This window comes from Cavia porcellus, unplaced genomic scaffold (genome assembly GCF_034190915.1).
Source record: "Cavia porcellus strain 051 isolate PalLab524CR breed Dunkin Hartley unplaced genomic scaffold, mCavPor4.1 scaffold_29, whole genome shotgun sequence".
Lineage (NCBI taxonomy): Eukaryota > Metazoa > Chordata > Mammalia > Rodentia > Caviidae > Cavia > Cavia porcellus.
In genome coordinates this window covers 12,025,754-12,050,428 of record NW_026947512.1, presented here as the reverse complement: position 1 = coordinate 12,050,428, position 24,675 = coordinate 12,025,754, and the positions used below count along the sequence as shown (strand labels likewise).

The 24,675-nt window shown below is 39.9% G+C and overlaps 1 protein-coding gene across 1 annotated transcript in view; it reads right to left on the bottom strand.

Annotated features, from left to right (window-relative positions):
* Slc9c2 (solute carrier family 9 member C2 (putative)) overlaps positions 1-24,675 on the bottom strand; it is an 83,971-nt gene that overhangs the window by 20,458 nt on the left and 38,838 nt on the right. Inside the window, exons 12-18 of the mRNA XM_063239890.1 lie at positions 23,898-24,064; positions 23,056-23,166; positions 12,370-12,467; positions 11,220-11,339; positions 9,557-9,755; positions 6,377-6,565; positions 3,292-3,441 (exon numbers count right to left, since the gene is read on the bottom strand). Coding sequence (XP_063095960.1) covers positions 3,292-3,441; positions 6,377-6,565; positions 9,557-9,755; positions 11,220-11,339; positions 12,370-12,467; positions 23,056-23,166; positions 23,898-24,064 — 1,034 coding nt within the window. The remainder of the gene's footprint in view (positions 1-3,291; positions 3,442-6,376; positions 6,566-9,556; positions 9,756-11,219; positions 11,340-12,369; positions 12,468-23,055; positions 23,167-23,897; positions 24,065-24,675) is intronic.

The following is a 24,675-nucleotide window of genomic DNA, read 5'->3' as shown; positions in this document are numbered from 1 at the left end:
TGAGTAACTACTTTTCAGATTGAAACACAGTGTACTCTTGATATTTTCTCATTTTTAAAATAAAATTTTGTTTTATTTTTTCATAAAATAAAAAGGATGACCCTCAAGGAAGCAGAACTGATATAGGAAACAAGCTTGAGATTCAAGGCTGAGCATAGTGGTGAATGCCTATAATACCAGCACTTGGGAGACTGAAGCAGGAGGAATTTGAGGCCAGCCTGCAATACATAGTGAATTCAAGGCCGGCCTGAACTACATAAGGACACTCAATCTCAAAAAATAAATACATGGGGCTGGGGGTTTAGCTCAGCGGCATAAGTGCCTGCCTTGCAAGCAGGCAGTCGTGAGTTCGATCCCTGGTACCGATAAAAATGAAAAAGACCAAAAAAAAAAAAAAATACATAAACACACAAATAGATATCATATTAATTTTTAAAAAAGGAAATGGTTGCTTTGAAATAAAAGCATTCATAATTCTTGAGGATCAAAGAGTAGCTGTCAAAATTTTCAGAAGGTTAGTAGGTGAGCTAAACACCAGAATGATCACAACCAAAAACTAAATTTTTTACCTGGAAAATCAAGTTGAAGGATTGTTACTACAAAGAGCAAAAAGTTGAAAGTTACAAGAAACTGAGAGAAACTAAAACCAGAAATTGAAAAAACTATTTAAACACAGAGAAAGAAATTAAAAAGTAGTGGGAAAAACATGGGAATCTTCAAATCATAAGCCCCAAGTGCTGTTTCAAAAAAATATCACTCCTAGACATATCCTGATAAAATTTCAGAACTCTGAAGATAAAAAGAGAAAATCCTAAAAGCCTCCAAAGAGAAAAAAAAAAAAAAAGCCAGAGCAAAAGTAAGACTGAGCCTATATCAGAACTTCTAACAACACACATGACAATGTCTTCAAGTTCTGAACAAAGAAAATGATTTTTGTGAGTCAAACTATTAGTCATGACAACAAAATAAAAAAAAAATAATTTTGGACATATAAGTGCAAATATCTTATGAAAAAATGCAGACATAATCCAACATAATAAAATGGAAAATAGTAAAGAAAACAAGGTTCACATGGACTTGGGAAAAAGTGGCAGAGGGTAAAATCAGAAAAAAGAAAACACATTTAGGAAAAAAGATGTCTCTGTTGAGAATTTCTTTCAGTAATAGGTTTTTACTGTCGTGAGATTACATTTTTTATGAATTGAATCTAATTGATAATTTGTATGTGAATAATTTTTGTATAATCATAAGATTAAGTTTTTTAAGCTTTCCACTTATAGACATTTATTGAAAAGAATGAAGACTTCACTACAAAACAGAACATAAAAGTAAGTATTTTCTCTATAAAAGTGGTAGCTCCAAAAATTTAAGATACAGAGAAGAGAAGCTTAAAGAGGAATGCTCTGACCTCCTTATGCTTCATGGTGGGTAGAAGGTAAACACTGGAATGAATGAATGAAATGTAATGAATGAAAAGCTAAGTGTACATGCTTGTTTACATTACTATGGTAAGAAGGAGAGGAATTTGACACAGGAAAGGTTCCTAGGGTCTGTCTCCCGGTAGTGGCAGACTAGAGAACAGGGAGGGTTTTCCCCCTGCAAGTGACTTTCTGTCACTGTTAGAAGTCTGAACTTTACACAGTTCCTGAGCTGGCGTCTCCTATGGAGCACTCACTGAACTTCAGCATCTGTCTCCTCACCAGTCGCTGTTCCAGAACTTCCGCCTCACCATGAAGCCCAGGAGCCCCCAGTTCAAACTTGGGCCTCTTCAGCATTTTTCACTTTCCTGATGAAGACACATCATAAAGAGGATAAAAAGACCAGCTCTTCATTTCTACATCTTTCTCAATACTGTCTGGAATCTGTTTATAAACCACTTCTTTCAAGTCCTTCATCTGTCTCCTTCTAGGCATGACTCTCATCTCCTTCCAGGTGGATCGGAACCATAGACATGGAGCGTAACAGTCTTCCCTGCCTTGTTTACGAAAGCCAACCCAGGAAAACACAGGTAACATCGGTGATCTTGGCATCATGAGCTTCAACCATGCCGTGCCATTTTCTGATCAGCACACTGTCCTGTGTGTCCCACGAATTAGGCTGTTGGAGCCCGGAACATCCCCAGCAATTAGCTTGAGTTTTCTAAATGCAGCTTCTTCCTTCTGCAGATCAGCAAGACTCCCTTCAAACATTCTTCTCGAGGCCCTCAGATGCAATTTTGGCGCCTCGAGTTCTCACAGCTAGTGTTTCCACAATATTTCTCCATTGGACAGAACAAATGCTCTCTAGGAACCCTAGGACCCCTCGGAATGGGATCAACCAGTTTCTTCTTGACTGTCTTTTTGTTTTGATTTGTTTTGTTTTGTTTTGTTTTGTTTTGTTTTGTCACCTTTTGTAAGGTACTTGCTCTTACCAACGACAAAGAGCCAAAAAGGCTGAGAGAAGATACTTTACTTCTATTATTGTGTGGATTTTCCAACTTGTAAAAGTAAGAGGGACTTTCCCCCGCTAATTTTTGTTTTACATTCCAAGACCCTACCCTGTAAACTAAGAGGAGCCACTGAATAGTCTCAAATAGTCTCAAAATACATATGCAATTTAAAATAGCTCATTTTGGGCTGGGAATACAGCTTAGTGGTGCAGCGCCTACCTGGCAAGCCCCCTAGATCCTGAGTTCGATTCCGGGTACCCACCAAAAGACACACACACACAAAGTAGTTCTTTTAGGAACATTGTTAAATTGTGAAAAGAGGCCTGATATGGGCAAACTGGGGTGAGGGACCCCGGTAGGAGATAATTTGCTCCATCTCTGAGCTTCCATTTGGCACTAACTGTGTACAGCCTGAAAATGAGGAGGGTCATGAGTGACAAAAAAATCAGTGCTATTGCCCATCCCCTCCCCAGTACCTTTTTAAGTTTTCACTGACAAATCTTGGTTCTCTTTTCCTCTTTTTCTCTTTCCTTAAGACCTACCCCGTAGATGAAGACTTGTTAAATCTTAACCCTTGCATAAAGCCTTTTCCCAGTGCCCTACCATTTTCATAGACTGTCCCTGACTCTGCACTCCATAAGTAAATCACTTATTTTCTGCTATGAAGATAACAAGTGAGTCTGGTAATAATAACTGAAATATGATGATCTGAGATGGTCTCCTCTACAGCACCTCGTACTATACAGTAAATTAGGGAATCCTCTTCTATTATTGGAATTTGTCTAGTCAGATACATGTAGAAGTAAGTCGCCTATTATTATATAACTAACAGCCACCCCCCAAAAAAGACCAGTGCTTCTCACCTGATACACTGATTCACGGCCAGAAATTTGTTTTACTAAAACGTTGGCATCTTCTTGACTTTTAGCGTATCCTTTCGTAATACTGTACACCAAGCTGAGGTGCTTTTTGATCTGCACATCTATCGTATTTATCAGTATTGGTATTACTAGCTAGAATAGAGGGAGGAGAGAAAACCTGTAAGTTTCAACAGAAAAGCCACTGGCACTCTATAAAGCAGAGAATCTCAGAGTTTCTCCATCCTTCCAATAACAACTCCCAGAAACTTGTTAGTAATGCAAAATTCAGGGCCAGGGAATTAGCTTGGTGATATAAGCACCAGCCTGGTAAGTGTGAGATTGTGAGTTTGATTCCTGGTACCAAAAAGGAAAAAAAAAAAAAAAAAAAAGAAATGTAAATTCTGGGCTCCCTCCCAGTCCTGCTGAATCAGATGCACTAAGGTGGGTCCCAGTAGCCAGTTTTATACCAAATCCTCCCGATGCTTTTGTGCAAATTTGAGTTTGAGATTTACTCTTCAAAGAAATTAAAGTTTGATGAATATCTTTTTAAAATTGCTTTCTATTTTTTCTCTTCAATCAGATTTTATTGGTACATTTTATATATATATGTAATGATCGATCACATTCATCATAAAGATGAATAACTTTATGTGGAGACTCTAGCCCAGCCCTATCATTCTCTGAACACCTATATTTCGGGAAACAAAAGAGGTGATCCCATAAGCCACTTCATAATTACCAGCTGAATAAATCATCTCTCGGTACCTTACTCTCTTCACTTGTAAAATGAGCAATTTAGGATATCTGGGGTCTTTTCTTAGCTCTGAATTTCTGTAATCCTAAGCTTAGAAAGGCTAGTGTAGTGGCCCCAGAAAGGGAGATTTTAAACAAGAGACATTATGGTAGACATTATTGATTTCCTATTGTCTGGTTTTGAAGACTCGTAAGGCTCTCATACTTTCGTTTTCATTGCTTTTATACTATTTTGTTTTGTATTAACTCATTGTGTGTGAAGGTATGGACAACTATTTCGAAGAAAGCAAGAAACATTATGGTAGCTACTGTTGATTTCCTATTGTCTTGTCTTGAAATCCTGTTATCTGCATTGTTTTACTCTGATCTGTTTTGCTCTGTTTTGCTTTGTTTTGTTGTATTTTTAAAAATAAAAACATAAATAAATTAATTAATTAAATTAATATAGACTTCTCTAGGTTTAAATGCCAACTGTCCAGCTCTGTGACCTTGAGCAAATTGCTGAGTGACTGAGGACTCTATTTACTCTGAGTATCACTTAGTGATATTCAGTACCAGAATTTCAGTGGAGCTGCCCCAATACAGAACCCAGGGGTTTCTCACGGAGCTCTTTCCCAGCCCTGGGGCAGATTATGACGCACTGAGAAGCAAGGAGGAGAAAAGGGAACAGGAAAACAGCATGTGACAAAGGGAAGGAATTAGGGGAGCAGAGAAAGGGGTCCAGAAGCTTCTGTTTTGACTGTGAAATGCTGTGCAAAGGGAGAGCTCTGTAGAGGACTCTTTCAAAGCATGCCTCTGTGTGCACCAACACCCCTGAGCTGCCCCTCGGAGCATCTGTACAGATCCCGATATTCTTCCCAGCTTTCCCACACGGATTTCTTTCCAGAGACACTGCGCACTGCCCCAAGTCTGCTATTAAGGGACTCACTGTATGTACTGGTGACACCAGTCTCACCTAGCTCTAAAAACAGCTCAACTAGATCAAGTATTTAAAGCATTTTATTCCGTCCCTGGCAAACAGAAAAGCTAGCCATATCAATTCCTTAAATTGACTGATTGGGATTTGTCCAGAGCGTGCTCAACTAATGAGTCAGCTGGTTCAGAACGCTTTCTGGCCACATTCTAAATGAATTTGGCCTCCATAATAATACACCTTTAAATCTTTACTCTATTTGAAATAGTTCTCACAAAGTATTGCGTCCAAAATAACTTACCTTACACTTTTCTGCATATCTGTATGAAAACTGGATACCTGAGAAAATTCTCTTTCATTTTAAGTGTTAGCTTTTTAAAATTAGTTAAGTTTATTGGTATAATTTAGATATACGTAATGACTACATTTATCATAGGGAATTTGTACCTGTACATGATATACCTTGATTCTTCTTCTTTCTCCGTTCCTTTCCCCTTCCTTCAACCCTTCTTCCCCTCCTTATTTACAAAGCCTTGTTTCTATTTTATCCTTCTTTTCTGGTTTCAATTTTTATTTTAAAGGGGAAAAAATCAGTAAAAGTGTTTCAAAACAGGCTAGTAGTGTGACAAGCTGAAAAAAAACATGTATATGTGTATGTGTATGTAGATAGAAAATAGTTAAGATAGTTATACTACTGGTTTCTCTGAGTTCACTGAAGAGAAGGATTTTTGCTGGTATTATTTGGACAATTTGATGCAGATGTCTTGTGCTCTGGATGAATGACTTGGGGATGACAATGTGCAATGTATGTACCATTGTTGCCCCCGATTGATGTGTTTGGAAATTTTGTTGTATTTTCTTCTTTTTTCTTTCTTTTTATCCTTGAATAAAATGGATATGGAAAAAAACAGGCTAGTAGGCGAGTTACAATAATATTGTTGACTTCCTATTAGTTATTCAGAGTGCAAGACACAGACATGATATCTTCTCCAAACAATATTAGCACAAACCTTTTCAATGAGCTAAGAAAAATAGCTGTGTAACTATTTTAACTATCTTGTGTATAAATATTTTTTTTTCCTTTTCCTTCTTTCCCTTTTTACCTATCACAGTTTGTCTTTTTGTTTCTGAGACAGAGTTTCACTGTATAATTCCAGATGTCCTTGAACTCACTATGCACTCCAGACTGGCTTTGAATTTGTGGCAACCCCCTTACCTCAGCTTTCAGGGGGTTTTTTGTTTGTTTGCTTGTTTGTTTTGTTTTGTTTTGTCTTTTTGAGACAGGATCTTGTTATGTAATTCAGGCTGGCCTTGGACTCCAACGCTTTGTAGCCCAGGCTAGTCTCAAACTTGCAAAAATCCTCTTACCTCAGCCTCCCAAGTGCTGAGATTAAAATAGTATTTTAAAATACAAAGTCTTACCTTGAAGAGAGGAAGAAGCCTAATTATTCTTAAATATCCTAATGTCACTGTAAACTGGATAAGAAACAAGTTGTCTGGTCTCAGTAAGACACAGTATAAAACCAAGGCATCAATAAGTCCAACAAGCATGATAATAAAATCCAGTGAATTCCAATGTTGTTTAAAATATTTTTTTCTCAAAATTATAAGCTGTTTAGAAGACAAATAGAATACATGTCATCTCATTGCACCTATACATTGATGAAGAGGGAAAATCTTTAAAACTAATGGTTAAGTCCCTAGCCACAAATGATTTGTTCCAAAAGTTATGCTTTAAGTTATCTGAAATTCCTAAAAATTCTTTCTAATCTCCAATGTCAAACTTCTAATATTACTCAAATAATATAATATATATTATGTACATGTATTGTATACTCTAAATTGTATATTTTGAGGCTGGAATGCCAAAAAAAGAGTTAAAAATAACAATAAGCAGTTTCACTGTAATATCACTAACAATAAAGTGGGAAAACGGGTGTGCAGCTAATCTATCTTTTCTTTTTGCTTGTCTTTTTGATACAGGGCCTCGCTATGCAGTGCAGGATAGCCTTCAGCTCACTTCATAACCCAGGCTGGTCTCAAACTCACAGCAATCCTCCTGCCTCAGACTCCTGAGCATTGACATTGCCGGCTTGCACCCCTAAACCCAACCAGATAAGCTATCTTTGAAGCATTTATTCTAAGAAGCGTTTCTCATATTACACCAGTTGGACTTTTTTCAAAAAGATACATTTGATAGCCTGTGTGTAAATGTATCACAAGATGACATATATACACACTGAAACCAGGACAGGTGACCACAGACCGCGACAGCACAGATCAGAAGAACAAGTGTCAGCAGTTGTTCCAGGGCCCTGCCTGCCCAGGCTGTGATGTCGCCTCCAGCCACACCTCTGGCACCCCGGTCTGTGATGCTGGCCCAATGCAGGGAGCAGGGGACAGGGAAAAGGGAAGGGCGTGTGCCACAATTATTGGGGTCAAGGTTGAACAGCAGCAGCTTGAGGAACGGGGTCACCAGTCTGGTGGTGGCTGCTGCTGCTGGTTCGTTTTTATTTTCATTCGTAGATGTCTGCAGTACATAGTAGTCACATTCACTGTGCACTTTTGGTGCAAGTACATGGCAATCCTAATTTTTTCATCCTCTTTCTCTCCTTTCTCCCTCCCTCCATCTCTTGGTTAGCTTTCTCATTTGTAAAATAGCTTTCTTATTGTCTACCTTTTATTTTGCTCTTTAATTTTCCTATAAGAGAAAATATGTAATATTTAAGCTTGTGTTTCTGATTTATTTCACTCCACACTACAGTCTCAAGGTGTATCCATTTTCCTGCACAGGACTCCTACAATATCCTCCTTTATAGCAGAAGCATATTCCATTGTACATAAAAAATCCACTTCCTTACCCATCCGTTTGATGGACAAATAAAGTATTTCCAAAACTTAACGATTGTGAGTTGTGCTGCTATAAACACAGGAAAGCATGCAACCCTGTGGTGTGTTATCTTCAGCTCTTTCAGGAAGATACAGACCAGGAGAACCGTGGGTCACAGACATTTTTAATATACTGTGTTGTTTACATGCCTCGGGGCAGGTTGGTACCTGTACATAAGACCTCTTAACCCTCATTCATCCCTGGTTCCCTTCCCTCCTCCTTTTCCTGTGCCCATCCTTTGACCCCCTCACCCTTTTGTCTTTTATATGTTTGCATTCCACTTACAGTCCCCGTGTGGAGTTGGTACACATGCACAACACATCCCAAACGCTTTTCTTTCCAACCTCCTCACCCCGACATCTCTCGATCCCTTCCCCATTAGAGAACAATTTATCTCCTTGCTTCCTATTCTTTGTCTTTTATTTTGCCCTTTATCTTTACTGTGGGTTTCTTGTATAGGAGAAATCATGTGGTACTTAAGCTTGCGCATCTGATTTATTTAACAGGATGGTCTCCGGGTGCTTTCATTTCCCTACAAGTGACTCAGGTTTTTCCTTGGGGCAGAGTCACGCTCCATTGTGTGTCAGTGCCACACTGTCTTTACCCATTCCTCTGTCAGTGGACATACAGGCCACTTCTACAATTTAATTATTAACAATTGTACTTCTATAAACATGGGTACACATGTCTCATTATAGTATGATGTCTTTAACTGTCTTGGGAGGATACCTAGAAGAATAGGTAAGTAAACTGGATTTCCAGTTGCAGTGTTCGTTTTGCTTTGTTTTGTTTTTGTCTTTTTGAAACACAGTCTTGCTGTGCAGTTCAGGACGGTCTTGAGCTCACTTTGTAACCCAGGCTGGTCTCGAACTCTCTACAATTCTCCTGCCTCGGTCTCCCAAGTGCTGCGATAACAGGTGAACGCTACCACACCCAGTTCAAGTTTTAGTTTTTTGAGGAATATCCATGCTGATTTTCACAGTGGTTGTACTGGTTTACCTTCCCATTGGTGGTGTAGAAAATGCCCTTTCCCCTGCAGCCTGCAGCACTTGCTATTATTTGACTTAATGATGGCTGTTCTCCTAGGGTGAGATAGAATCTCAGGGTAACTGTTTCTATTTGCATTTTTCTAAAGGACGGTGAAGTTAAGCATTTTTTCATGTATTTATTGACCATTTGTAATTCTTATGAAATGCATTTATTTATTTCAGTTGGCTATTTTTTATTAGATCTTTTGGGGAATCTAATTTTTTTTTAGTTCTTTATAAAACATAGATATGAGTCCTCTGAGGAATAGCTGGCAAAATTTTTTCTCATTCTGTTGGTTGTTTTCCTTGCTGTGAAGAAGCTTTTTTATTTGTTATGATCCCATTTGTTCATTCTTGATGTTACACAAATTTGTCTTTAAAATATTTGAGGGAAATATTTATGTCTGATTTCTCAAACATCTTCCACCTGGCCCTTGAGATCAGGTGCCTGATTTTTATCTGATACCCAAGACTGTGACTATTATACTGATTTTATTATTAAATTATTAAATTATTGAATTATTAAAAATTCAAAAATGTTACTAAAATTCCAGAATCCCACTAAGCATATTAACAAATGGCTTCTGGTATCAAGTCATTTCAGTAATATAATAAAAATAGATCCAAACTATCTGAGTTGTTCTTGCTATATAAAATGTAACACATCTCCATTTTAAGTAGTACCTTCAACGTTGACTGTAGTACATATAAAAACAAAAAATAGTAGTTTATTGAACTCAGTGCTGACTCATTGAGCTTTCTTGCCATTGGCCATAAATGTATTATGAGAGGATAAATATACATGAACGTTATAATATTTGCTGCATATTCAAATTCTTCTGAAAACACGATGCGGTATACAAATAAGATGAATTTATTAACCCTGAAAAAAATAAGATCAAATAAAATCTGAGATCACTTCAAAGTCTAAAAATTGAGAGGTGAAGATCATCATTTGTTTAAACAAATTTTTAAAATTAATTTGAAGACTATAAATAATATATAACAATAGTTAAGAACAAATAAATACTATCTGTACATAAATATCATAATAAAGAAAGATAAAGGCATGACCCTCGTTAAGCTTTATCAGAGATGAGGTGTATTTTTAAAATCAAGGCCAAAGGCCATAGAAGATGCTATAAATATTTATAAGTCAAAAGTAAGAAATAAAGAAGTTTAGAAGAAAATGAGTTGCATATCAGCATTTACAAAAAAAGAACAAGAAAAAATATTCTATTCAATAATTACCATGCTACACATTTCTTAAAACTTTCTAATCTGTCTAAAGTAGAAGCTGGGTATGTGGTGCATGCCTGTAATCCCAGCATTCAGGAGGCTGAGGCAAGAGGATTGACATGAGCTCAAGGCCATTTTAGATTACATAGTGAGTACAGGCCAGCCTGAACTTACATAGTAAGACCTTGTCTCAATAAATAAATAAATAAAATGGTGTCTAACAAAAAAAGGTTCAATACGTATCATTAAGATCCTAGGAATTGGGGCTGGGGATTTAGCTCAGTGGCATAAGCGCCTGCCTTGCAAGCAGGCAGTCATGAGTTTGATCCCCGGTATTGATAAAAATAAAAAAGACAAAAAAAAAAAAAGATCCTAGGAATTTGTTATGTTACTTTTTTAATTTCTTCTTAAATTGGTTATATTTAAGAAAAAGAAAAAATACAAAAATATAACAAAAGAAAAAGAAAGCAAAAAAATTATTACCATCCCCAGTACCACCAAAAAAAATTACCTGTGGTTATCAAAGATTAAAACCCACTGAAGTTTTAGCAGCTTTAGTGTTCCTTGCATGTTCTTGTTTTGACATTTTCTATTGATCAAAAACCCTATTTTCCAACTCTAAAAATTATATAAGCTCACAATTGACATAACAAAGTAAAGAGTATACCTAAGTTAAGAAAAATCTGTATTTTGTGATATTTTGAAAAATTGCTAATAGGTACTTAGACCATGTTGTGTCTTTCCTAATTGTAGACATCAACATTACTACCCTCTGAAAAGATAAAAGTTAAGCTGAGCTAGAACTAGTCCACCATTAGGTATTTCTCACTCTTGTTCCATTATACCCAGAGGAATATGCAAGCAGAATATACAATATGATCCAAAAATGCTATCATTTTCTTCTTCCCACCCACATTTTAATGGATGTATCAATGAAGTTGCTAAAATAGAACGGGAAAAGAGAAGCAAGCACTCTCTTCAATCCCTGAACAGGAGTTAACCATAATGTTAGTTTCATTTTAATAAGAAAAACCAAAATATTATATTCTAAAAATGTAGAGATATAACATTTTTGCTTATATTTCCATTAAAGGTTCATAGTACTTACCCAGGTAAAACAAAAGCTCCCTTTTCTTTATGGTATTCCATGTAAGTTAGTATGTTTTTAAACATTATAAGCCAACTTCTAGATCTTACATAAGTTGAAACATCATAGATACTCATGAATCTAACAAAGGAAAATACACATATGTGCTATAATAAAAGACAAGAACTATCCTTGGGAATAATATAAAAATAGAAGTTATACTAGATATAACTTCTATTTCATATGTTCACTCATTTTCAAATCTTTTCACCCATCTATCCATTGTTGGTAAAGTAATATTTTTAGCACGAGACCCCTTGTGCCTCATTCCAAGAATAATCCCTGTTCTGAAGTAGAACACAATTAAAATTTTTCTAGACCAATCTCCAGGGGTTCTGAAATCAAGCTTCCTTTCATCATATGTTTCCCAGCTTAAGTCTCTCCAAAAATCTGAAGGCTTTACTTTCTCGAGAGTAATCCCAGGGATTGACGATCTCCCAGAGAGATTACCAAGCTGCTAAAATGCTGACTATCACCAGACCAGTATCTCCTATCACTGCCTTACACCTTTGTTTTGAAACAGTCTAATGTTTTTAATGCTTGTCAACACTGTGACCAAATGGGATATATCATTAAGACACTGAGTTTTTCCCATCAGATTTCCTGGCAGCTGTCAACATCACCAGTGAAACCCATTGCTCCAAGGCCTGCTCCATTCTAGGGAACAGTCTAATAGAACCATGTTCCAGCTCTCTGTACCTCCTCCAGCCAGTACTTTAGTTACTATGATATGGAGGCAAAATGATAATAATAATAGTAACTGAAGTTGAATAAGTTGTCATTAATGGATCTATTTGCTTCTTATCTAATGAATTGCTATCAGAACTTTCTTCAAAATCCCTAATGTCATGAAGGTTATGAAATTGTAGGGAGGAAATGTGCAAATAAAAAAAAATAACAGATAGATGGATGGACAGATGGACATTTGTATAGATGAATGAATGTACAGATGAACAGATAATATGTGAAGAGATAGATGGACAGATGAACTGGCAGATGAATATAAGTAGAAGAGATAATAGATTGGTCAATCTGGACACGTGATTCTTAGTTTATTCTTCACATATCTACTCAATTTTGGAGATAACAATTAAAGAAGTAGTCAACTTACTTTTCTTGGATGAGGCAGTAGATTTTGGTAGCACCAATTAATGTCCGGGATGCCTCTACTCCAATGAGTCCATCATTGCACTGTTTTTCAAAGCTACTCTAAACACACAATTTTAATAAAAAATTATAAGGGATCAAAATAGTACTCTTCTTTGTCCTTATACAACCTTCACTATTACTGAACTCAATAAAATGAGCTCTCTTAACCCATGGTTTTACAACCTCAAATCTTATCAATGAATCAAAAATATTCAGGAAAAAATTGAGTTTTTAGTGAACATATAGGAAAAAATTTTTTGCTCACTGTATCTCCAGTAATAAGTATTTACACAGAGTTTGCATTGTGATAGGCATTGTGAATAATCCAGAGATAAAGTACAAATGATAATGCACACTTACATAGGTTATATGCAAATACTATGCCATTTTTAATTTTTAAACTTTTATTAATACATGTTTTAGGTATATAATGATTAAATTCATCATGAGGAGTTAACACATGTGTATAACACACCTTATTTCTTTTTACTTTTTTATATATATAACAGAAGTCTTCAGATTTTAGTGTGCATACTGGTGTCCTAATCCAATCCATCTTGGATACTGAGGGCTAACTCCATATGAAAATACACTATTAAGAAAAATTCTATAGTAAGAAATAAATTTTATTCAATTCAAGTGTCTACTCCTTTTTTACCAAGTACTGCCGTGAATGTTGTAAGAGATATAAAGGTTCATGGCCTCAAGAAGCTAAAAAAAAAAAAAAAAATATATATATATATATATATATATATATATATATATAACTCAAAAGATTCGGTAATATAAACATCAATAGTATGCAGAATAAAGTGCAAATCAATGTGTCTTTCAAAAAAATCTGGAAGAATTTTGAATATTTTCATCAGAAACAAATGACAAATGGTTGAGGAGATAGATACGCTCGCCATTTTGAATAATACACAATGTACACATGTATCAAAATATTACATGGTATCTCATAAACATGTAAATCCATATCAACTAAATAAAATTCTTTTTCAAATTTAAAAAATAGAAAAACTATGCAAGGAAGAAGGCAGGGGGAGAAGGAAATATTAGATTCACCTTTCCAATGTGCTCGGCATCTTTAAAAGGAGTCCTACGTCTTTCTGAGGAGTCCTACAAGAAGCTCCATAAAGAAACCTCTTTAACTTTATTTTCCCCAGCTTTTCCAAACTAACGTGAGTGGGGAGACTTTCTTTCTATGCAGAGTCTATTAACATCCCATGGACAAGTGTTCTTTTGGAACTCACTTTGGAAAGCACAAGCATTGAGGAGCCATGCAGGGTTTTAGGCAGGAAGGTGACGCAGTGCCATCTGTCTTGTAGGAAGTCACTGTGGTTTGAGAATGGAAGTATTGGGGGCAGAGAGTCCAGCGGAAAATTATTACCCAACAAGAGACTATGACTGCCTAATTAAGACTGCAAGGATGAAAAGGGATGTGCCCGACAAATATTATACAAAGGAAACTCTGAAGATGTTTACAGGGTAAATCTGATCGAACTTGAAGAAGGAGCAAAGAACAAGGCAGACCCCATCCCCAACAGGGCAATGGCTCCATTCGCTAAGGCCAGGAGTACGGCAGCAGCTCAGGATGAATTCAAGATGGAGCTGAGTGAATACCAGTGGAAGGTCCGGGGGAGATGTCCAGCCTCAGATAAAATTTATAAATCTAAAGAACTGGAGGTAAAATGTTCAGAGGAAGGTTACAAATTTAAAAAACATTAATGTATGGGGTCAAAATCATGAGCACAGCTGAGAATAAAGAAAGGGGAAAAATAGATTTCACTGTCCTGAGGACCATCTCAATTAAAGGCATAGAATCAGCAAAAGGAGCTCACAGAGGAGTCTGCAAAAGACAGTAGTCACAAAGGCAGAACAAATGTCACAGGAGAGCCACTCACAGATAAAATGAAGGGAGTCACTGGGTGGAACTGTTGATGTGAAAGAATAAGTGTGGGGTGTCAGCTGTCATAGCAATGACCCCATGAGGCCCTGTGACCATTCCAGGGGCATGACTGACACTGCCGCTCCTCCCACCAAGAGGTAGCATCTGCTTCTCCATTCATTGAATCTGAGCTGGCTCTGTGATTTCTTTACCTAAAAGAACAAAAGTAGAAGTGACACTGTGCAGATTCTAGAGCCTAGGACTTAAGTTGCCTTGCATCTTCCTTTCTCATGCTCCTTGGACCTGAGACCACCTCCCTGTGAAGAAACCAGATCCAGCCTACTGGTGGAGAATGTGAAAGAAAGCCAGTGTCCTAGAAGGCAGACAGCACTAACTGCCAAACCTGTGTGTGAAGATGTCCTAGACCCTCCAATCCCAGTTGCACTGTGAGAGGACCAGAGACACAGGAGAGATCCCAGAAGGGATCAACAAGAAAACCATCCAACCCACAGAAACATGGGAAATAAGAAACCACTGCTGTTTCTGGTCACTAAGTTTTAGTGTTTGTTACACAGCACAGCTAACTGAAACAGTAACCAATGTCAAACCTGGAGAGCCTCCAGAACAAAAAACTAAAACATGGGGCATTTACGATGGGACTGAGCAGTGGGCACGGGCTGGTCAGGCACAATAAACAAAAATGGAAAGAGAAGTAACTAAACTGCATCGGAGGCTGCAGACAGACAGCTGCGCTGTGCAAGTAAGTACAGTTGATGAGACAGTCACCTGATGCAACTTGGCAGGTCGAATGTGGACCTAATAAATGGACCTGCTGAGGAAAAGGCTAGATTTCCAGTCCTCTGGAAATATTAAAACAGTAGATTTATGCTTAGCTGCCTATGACAAGAGAGACAAACCAAAGAGAAACAGTTCAAGCTGCAAGCATAACTTAGGGCAAATACACAGGCCATAATTTGTCATATTGAAAACTAAACTTGTTTCATATCTGTAGTTTCTCTAGCTGGCAAAAGATCCAGGAATAAAAACCAATTGCAGGGTGCTGCCCATAAAATACAGCCTCTGCTTCAAGACCGATTTAAGGGTGTTGCCTGCAGACACTTTTTAATATCACCAAACAATTCAAAGTGGTATTTAGTCTTCCCTTTCAACAAGATTAAAGGCCTTCTCAGACTCTTGGCTGTATTGTCTGGTGTGTGGCTCATCTGAAAAGAAACTGAGGGGTGAAGTAGACTATAATCAGATGTATGGAAAATGCACAAAGTTTTTGAGGTAATCACACCAACTTGGAATCAAAGGGACAGAAACCACTGTATGTGAATATAAGCCTTCCAGTACCTTACTAGGACAAAAAAGCCTGAGAAAGCCACTCCGCTGGGAGTCTGGGAGCATGGCGGAACAGTAAGCAGCAAAGTAAAAAGCCTGAGAAAAACAGCCCAGATGCTGGAAAATACCATTCTGGAGAAGGAAAAGCAGGAAAGACGTAGATCCCCTTGACCCAGGAAGAAACTAAAGTGAGAATTGAAGCCCACAGAAAGAATTTTAAAAAAGAAAAACTTGAACAGAAGAAGACGGTAGCTGGTGACACTCTCACCAGAGCCAGTCCCACTGAGCCAGAAGCACTGTTGGGACCCGGAGATGCACGGGCACAGTGAAGCTGGTGGCGGGCGAGCCTGAAGGCCTTGGTGGGGAGATGTGAGGGCAGAAGGGAGCAGCGAAACAGAGAACCGCACTGACTGGCGTGTCGGGACTCACATGGCTGCAACTGGGCAAACTGCCCGGTTCCCACCACTTCGACTCGACAGAGCCGTGGTCGCACCGGGGCACGGGACGCACTGAGGTCGGGATCTGCCGATGGAGAGCCGGTAGGGGACCTGCATTGACCTGCGGTGAGTGTCGGGAATAAAACCCTTTTGCAGGAAAGGGGAAAACATTTTGGAACTGGGAAGGACTGGCAGAAACAAGGTACTGCAGAGACTTCAGTCAGTTGTTCCCTTCCCAGAAGGGATTGGTAAGAGGTGCTTGGCCTGGGTCACACCCCTGGCTGGGAACCAGTAGAGTGTCCCAGACCAATTCCCTACGGGCTGCACGTACTAATGCGGTGAAGGCCTCAGAGGGCTGCTGACCCAAGGGGAGAGGCCAGCATGGGCCATCCCTATTTGCACCTCAATAGCACACTGGAGTGGGCAGGGCCACCTAGACAATGCCTCTGAGAAGAATCAGAATTAACAACAACCAAAAAAGGGACTGGGGCCTCCTTTATATGCCTGTATGCAAGAAACAAAAAAATATGAGAAGAGGAAGCAATAAGTCGCCAGCCCCCAACCCAGAGAACATTGATCCAGGAAAGATAAATACAAAAGAGATTGAGGACAGCAAACATGCAATATCAGACTCAGCATCAGTGGACATAAAGAGATATCTTCAGGACCTCATAGACGAGTTCAAAAATGAAATATTTAACCAAGTAAAGCAAGATATAAATAGATTAATAAAACAAATGCTAAGCACTCCCAAAAAGATACAAATGGAAGAATGGAGGAACACAGAGGAGAGAACCATTTGATAATAAATATAAAGAAACATAGAATGCATGAAGCAGATTCAAAGAGATTACCAAGAAATTAAAAACTCTATGGAAAGACAGCAAAACTGCTTAAAAGAAACTAAGGATAGATTATCCAAACTGGAGGACAGGTTTGCAATGTGGGATTATGAAAATAAAAATTAAAAAAAAAACAAGGAAATAAGCAGTTACAATACAAAGGCTAGAAGATGACAAGAGGATCTATAGCTTGAGAATAAAGAATGTGAATGAAGAAACAGGTAGAAACAAAGGATCTACAAAGGCTATTCACAGAAATAATTAAGGAAAACTTCCCAAAATATAGGAAAAGGAAATGATATTCAGATATATGAGGCATACAGGACTCCAGCCACCTACAACCAAAACAGAACTACACTCAGGCATATAATAATCAAGATCCCAGAAATTCAATATAAGAACAGAATATTAAAAGCTGTTAGAGATAAGAAGCAGATCACCCATAAAGGAAGGCCCATCAGAATCACAGCAGACTTCTCAACACAAACTATCAATTCAAGAGGAGCTTGGAGTGAAATATTCCAAGCCCTGAAAGAATATAACCTCCAGCCCAGATTGATATACCCTGAAAAACTGTCTCTAGAAATTAATGGAGAAACAAGATGCTTCCAAGACAAAGAGGAACTGGGGAAATTCATGACCACCAATCCAACTCTACAGTTACTGCAGGGTATTCTAGAGAGAGAGAAAAGTACCAGGATTCCAGGTACAGTGGCAGAGAGACCTCAATGAAAGGAGCAGAAAGCAGAATGAAGAAGACCAGCAGACAACTAATGGCAAAAAAAGAGCATAACAAAAATGAGGCAGAGAAGGTTGATTATAGTCTCTAATGTAGATGGTATTGATACACTAAATAAAAAAAAGAGAATCACAGGTAGAGTAGATCAGGAGGTAGGGTCCACCAAGATACTCTTTATAGGAAATGTAGTTAACCTGAAAAAGGGTATATGCACTGAAAATCAAATATGAGAAAATAATGCTCTATGTGACAGGGAACCAGAGAGTAATAGGGGCAACTAGACCAGTATTTGTGGATAGGTTGGAAAGTCAGGCTTGATCAAGTCCAAGAGAGAGAAGGTTCGGAACCACTTAGGTAAATAGCAGGTTGCCCCTCCCCCCAATTTAAAACCAAGGGTCTTGGTGAGACCCAAAAATGCACAGTGCACCCTGAGGAAGTGAAAGGGGAGGGATAGTCTTTAAAAAGATGGCAGAAGATATTGTTAACAGTGTATCAAGAATTACAACCCATATTACTCACACCACTCTGCTTAGATAGATTTTATTCTGTCCCAGTTTGTCTATTTGCATTAGATTTGAGGATTTGAGATTTGAGACTGCTATCCCCAAAGCATCAGGATGTAGTACAGTGATCATCTTTAATTTCCTATTAACTTAATCTGGAGCCCTATATGACTTCTACTGTTTTATTATGACTGATCTTAGTTAAATCTGGTTTGTTTGATTGCTGTTTGGTATCGACAGATTTTATTCAAAACTGATATGATTGATAGTATCAAGTCTGAGAGTATAGGCAACTACACTGAAGATGACAAGACTCACTACGATACACATTCTGGTTTGATTACGAACTGTTTTTGAAGTTTTATACTATATACAAAGTTATGTTTTTATGTTATGTACTGATACATTCTGTCAGGGTCGCTCCCGGCCGGCAGGAAAGACACACGACAAAGTCTGGCGGTGTGCAACCTTGCCTTTATTTGTCTCCGCGTGGGCCCCGCGAGGCCTCCTCTCTGCCACCAGCCCTTTCTCGCCGGTGGACTTTCTCTATCTCTCTCTGTGCTTTCTCTCTGTGCTTCTCCCTCGTGGCGGGAGAGGCATTTACTTTTATAGGGTAACAGTGGCCAATCAGTTCAAAGCGCGCGATGCGGGCTGATTGGCTAACATCAGTTGTTGCTAGGCAGACTATTCTATTGCGCGGGCTGCTTACGTCGCCAGGGCAATCAGGGGGCAGGAAGCAGGCGCCAACTTGGCTCACTCGATGGGAGGGGCAATCTAGCTCAGGCTCCGCTCCCACCCACAGGCCCTACGTCCGCCAAGTAAGGCGACCGGTGTCGGCCGCGGCTCCCAACATCTCCCCCTATTTTATTTACTTTGAATGAATGTATGCATCGCAGCCCGCCCTGGATCGAGTGCAGAGGCTTATGCCCTGTGTTGAGGCCCACCGTAGGCCCTTGGCTTGGACCCTGGTCGGCCGCCCCCGGGTCCGCCAAGGCCTTGAGACCCTCGTCCTTTTTCCAGGGCCAGGAGTGAACTGGACGGAACCTGGATGCACATAGGCATGCACTCATGCCCCTCCGTGTGATCCCCTCGGAGAGGCATCTAGATCTGGTCAGATTCTAGTAATCCAGCGGCTTTCGTGCGCCATGGGGTAGGGCCTGGCTTAGGTCGAGTCGTGCTGGGGAGGCACGCTCTTACCCGTCATTGACTCACCTACCCTGCTGTGTGGTGTCATTAGGGAAGGAATGCGGAAGACCCGCCACACCTAGACCCGGTCGTAGGCCAGAGCGAGCCATGCGTAGGCCTGGGGGTCATTGTGCCCATCACGGGCTGCTGCCAGGGCTGCATGGGCAACCAGGCGTACTTGACGCCGGGCCGCCGCAAGGCGCCCATTAATAAATGATGTGACCCATCGGAGCAAGAATGGTCCTACAAGTAAGAACAGAAGCAAGGAGCACAGGGGACCTAACAATGGTAAAACATAGGGGAGCAAGCCATTCCAGGCTCCCCAAAAAGGGATTGTCCTGCAGTTTTTTTAGGGCTCATCTTGTTGTTGGGTCTGCGGTTGGCCTCTGGTGGAACAGGCCTGATCTTTAGTCGAGGGACTTGTCGCGTCAACCTCTCTGGGACCCACAGTGGTTTTCGTCCCGGTTCCTGCGGAAAAACACAAACCGCGCCTCGGTTCCAGCTAACCACCGGATCCGGGCCCATCCATTGTCATGCCATAGATAACCGCGCCTTTGGAGGCAGGTCTTGGCTTACTCCCCCTTTTTGTTTTTTATTTTTTATTTTTTTTATTTTTGGTCTTTTTCGTTTTTTGTTTTTTTTTTTTTTTATCGGTACCAGGGATCGAACTCGCGATTGCCTGCTTACAAGGCAGGCGCTTATGCCGCTGAGCTAAATCCCCAGCCCCCGTTTCCTCGACCGGCGTTTTTCTCAGCCTGCTCGGCAGAGTAGCCGCCCATGAAAATACCGTCCGCCCCGCGGCGCAACGTAGGACGGCGATCGCGACAGAGTGGAACGGGGCGTCACTTCCTGTGCCGGCTGAGAGAAGGGAGGGTTCCCTGTAGCGGCCTCTCGGCGGGGAGCCACTTCTGGAGAAGAGCTCCAGGGCGGAGCGGATGGCTCTCTATCTCCTCCCCGCCAGAGGGCTCTCGGGGGTCCTTTTTCCTCTCTCTGCTTTTTTCGAGCGGCGCACGCACACAATTTGCGGCGCAACTCGGCATAGGAGTCAAGGCATGCATGTATCATTTCCCACAGGGGGCGAATAGCCGGCGAAATATCGCCTCCCAATTCCGCCGAGGCGAGGTCCCCGCCTAACTTCTCCCATGACGGCAGGTTTAAATGCCCTGTGGGTAAAAACCAGGGAGCCACCCTATCTACCTCTGTTATGAATAGTTCCAGTGTTTTTTGACCTACCCTGCGGTCTCTAGCTTTTAAAAGCTTTCTAAGGGCCTTTACCAAGGGCCGCGCCTCCGCGTTCGGTAAATTACCCATCCTCAACCTCTAAGGGCTGTTACTCACCGCGTGTGACTTAAAGAACCCGTCACCTACGCGTGAGCCTGAGGGGAGTCTAAAAGCCCTGTAGGTGCGCACCACCCAGAGCCCAGGCTTATCCCCAACTCACCTGTCCGGCAGCACCACGCTGGAGCGTTGCACACCACCGCCATGTCTCGGGGTTGATCAGTCCCCGTGCGGGCCACCAAATGTCGGGGTCGCTCCCGGCCGGCAGGAAAGACACACGACAAAGTCTGGCGGTGTGCAACCTTGCCTTTATTTGTCTCCGCGTGGGCCCCGCGAGGCCTCCTCTCTGCCACCAGCCCTTTCTCGCCGGTGGACTTTCTCTATCTCTCTCTGTGCTTTCTCTCTGTGCTTCTCCCTCGTGGCGGGAGAGGCATTTACTTTTATAGGGTAACAGTGGCCAATCAGTTCAAAGCGCGCGATGCGGGCTGATTGGCTAACATCAGTTGTTGCTAGGCAGACTATTCTATTGCGCGGGCTGCTTACGTCGCCAGGGCAATCAGGGGGCAGGAAGCAGGCGCCAACTTGGCTCACTCGATGGGAGGGGCAATCTAGCTCAGGCTCCGCTCCCACCCACAGGCCCTACGTCCGCCAAGTAAGGCGACCGGTGTCGGCCGCGGCTCCCAACAACATTCAATTATACCATGTCTGATGATATAGCATTGAAGATAACAAGAGACAACACAGTAACCATGGTAGAACTCCTTGTACAGTGGTCTTATATGTTTTTCTTATTTCATGTGTTTATAGGAATATGTTTTGTTTTGTCTTGCTTTGTTTTGTTTCTCCCTTTAATATAGAGAGGATAGAATTGCATGTTAAGACGCATGCATGCATAAAAACCTATAAACAATTTATGAGAACAGTTTATGACACATGATGAACAAATCTTTGAAGAAAAAGAGACACTAAAGTACCCAGTGCTGACTCTGGAATGTCATAATGTGACACCCAGCAATACTATTCTTTGTTCAGAGTGATTTTAGCCTGCTTGGGTTAGTTTAATCTCAACATAAATGAAGATATGGATAACTGCATGTATGTTTAAGTGTATAAGATTGATAACCATATTACAAAGTTTTTGTTGGATAGTTGAACTATTTGTAGTCTTGCTATTTGAATCCCCACTTTATATGCTCCATTTTTGTATTTTGAATAACTATTTGTAAGAGGATACTATGCAAATATCAACTAGTGATTTCTTACTGTTTATTCTCTCTTTGAAAGTACGTCTTTTTTTTTTTTTCTTTTGGTACCGGAGATCGAACTCACGACCACGTACTCACAAGGCAGACGCTTATGCTGCTGAGCTATATCCTCAGCCCTATTTCTTTTTTTTTTTCTTTGAAAGTATATCCTATTTCTACCCATTTTCTGTTTTGTTTAGCTTTTCTTTAAATAAAAAAATTTTTTGTGTCTTTTTCCTTTTTATCGGTACCGGGGATCGAACTCAGGACTGCCTGCTTGCAAGGCAGGCGCTTATGCCACTGAGCTAAATCCCCAGCCCCTAAATAAAATTTTTTAAAAATTTTTTAAAAAAGAAAGTCACTCAGCTACAAGCATGGGTTTATTTCTTATAGAAATGGAAAGAATGGAAAGAGTTGTGCATTTACCCCCTGGATTCATAGTCATCATGGGTCAGTGATTTCTTTCTTGCCTGTTAGCTTGCTTTTTCTTTTCTTTTTCTTTTTCTTTTTCTTTTTTTTTTTTTCTTTTTTTTTTTTTTTTTTTTTTCCTTTGAGACGGGGTCTCACTCTATGGCTCATGATGGCTTTGAACTCAGTATGTAGCCCAAGATGGCCTTGAACTTGCAACAATCCTCCTGCAAGGCCTCCTCCAAGGGCTACAATTAAGATATGCACCACCATTCCTGTCTCCTGATTTCTATGTATTTCTTCTGCTCGTACAGAAGGATCTGTTATTATCACTGAGAGTTCAGTGTGTAGGGTGCAGATACACTGTCCTTTTAGTTCCCAGGTCTCTAGATCAAGAGAAGTCATACTGAAGGAGATGCAATCAAGAAGCCTCTCGCCTGGACCAAACGCAGATCAGGAGCTGCTGGGCTACTTGACACCATAATAGATTGAAGTTTTGAGGGGTGTTGGAAGAAGCCAAGTATGTTTTGAATGCAGGAAGAATACAAACAATTATAGTCAGTGGACAAAGCGTGTCATATTTACACAGTCATAGACTTTTTGCCTCTCTTATCAATAGACTGGGTCTAAATTTTTGCTTTTAGTTTTGTCCAAATTCTAATAAATCAAATATTAATTTTAATAAGCAATAGACTATCAGAAAGGAGAAATATTTGTTCTAAGGCACCAGAAAGCCTTAAAGATTAAAAGTTTTGAAAATGTTTAAACAGTACCGACCATTTGCATTATAGCTACGTGCAATTTGGCTTCTTCTATTAAAACTTCATCGGTTGGACACTCGCTAGTTTCATCATCACACAACAGACTGGAAACCCGACGATTATCAGACTAAGTTTTAAAACACAAAGAGATAAAGTAAAAGTAAATAAAAACTATAAGAAGATAGCAAGTGCTATATTCGACAAAAATTTCAGTAATTCAAATCAGAAATGCTAAAATTATGGTTAAGTATTGTTTCAATTGTGAAATACTCTTTGGAAGAGTTTTTGGGGTTTGTTTTGTTTTGTTTTGTTTCTTATTTGTTCTTGTTTTTGGTTTTTGAGACACGGTCTCACTATGTAATTGAGGCTGGCCTTGAACTCACTATGTAGCCCAAACTGGCCTCAAATTCACAGTGAAACTCCTGTCTCAGCCTCAAGAGTGATATCTTTTGGAAGAATTAAAAGCCAGATTCTCCTCCAAACCTGTTTATTCTTTACTACTTTCTGATCAGCTTGTGATTTCTGCTTCTTTTAATAATTATGCAGGGAGAGTTTTCTACATCTCTCAGCTCATTGGAAAAATCATCTTAGCAGAGACCATTGCTTGATACTCAGTCAGCCAGTTTGTAAAAGCATCCATTCTCCTGGGGTTGTGTAACTAAGGATAATTACCAAGACCTTCTCTTTAGAGAAAGAATTCAAAGAAGTCATTTCACCAAGCTAGCAAAGCTAGTAAATATCTCCCCTCAGTTTTCTGACATTTAGTTAAAAGAACCAGGTTTTTTATTAAAGACTAAGATGAGACAAGCAGATCAAGGGAGGGAAAGGAAGATTATTTTTTGCCAGGTATGAACTCACAGGAATAGCATATTCAATCTTGGTTTTTTGTTCTACTAAAGTCCAATTAACATTCGTCGTAAGTTTCTCCGTTTTAAATAAAGCTATTGTGTTCTGTCGAATCTGCTGTATGTGATGAATGACATTTTGTATAACTCTTTGTCTTGGGAGAGAAATAACACAGAGACCTGTGAGAAAGAAAAGCAAAGGGCCTTCACACACTCCAGTGGAAAATAAAGTCATATGATGTCAGTAAATCGTGAAGTCACCTGCATAGCCAGGACACAGTGACTAGAGCAATGGCAATTTTTAATCGAAAAATTTCCCCCCAAAGTATCCACTATTTCCCCTTGGCTATACAACTCAGCTTTATCCGACTCAACTGCTAAGGATTTTCCACTTCAAGGCACCCACTGGTATTTCTCAAAAGGTAGAGAACAACCTGTGTTCCCTGCAAGTAGGGGGCAGCTTAGGAAACAGGATTCCTGGGCTCGGCTCTGCAGCCACAAAATCAAACTGGCCTAAGAATTTGACTTAAAGAGTTCTCCACATGCTTCTTGTATGTAATGAAATGTAAAAGCCACTACAATAAAACACCCCTCAAATTTAACACCTCTGTTTCCTGGCGTGCAAACCTGAATATCCAAAACACTTGCAGCAGTGTGTATTTTGTTGAGGTATGCATTTGAATTCTGACCTTTGCCTGTTCACTCAATTCCACCTCAGTGAAGCTGTTCTGTCTTTGAAACTGCATGTGAAACGTCTCATAATGAGTTAAAATGGTGTCCTTTAAAATTTT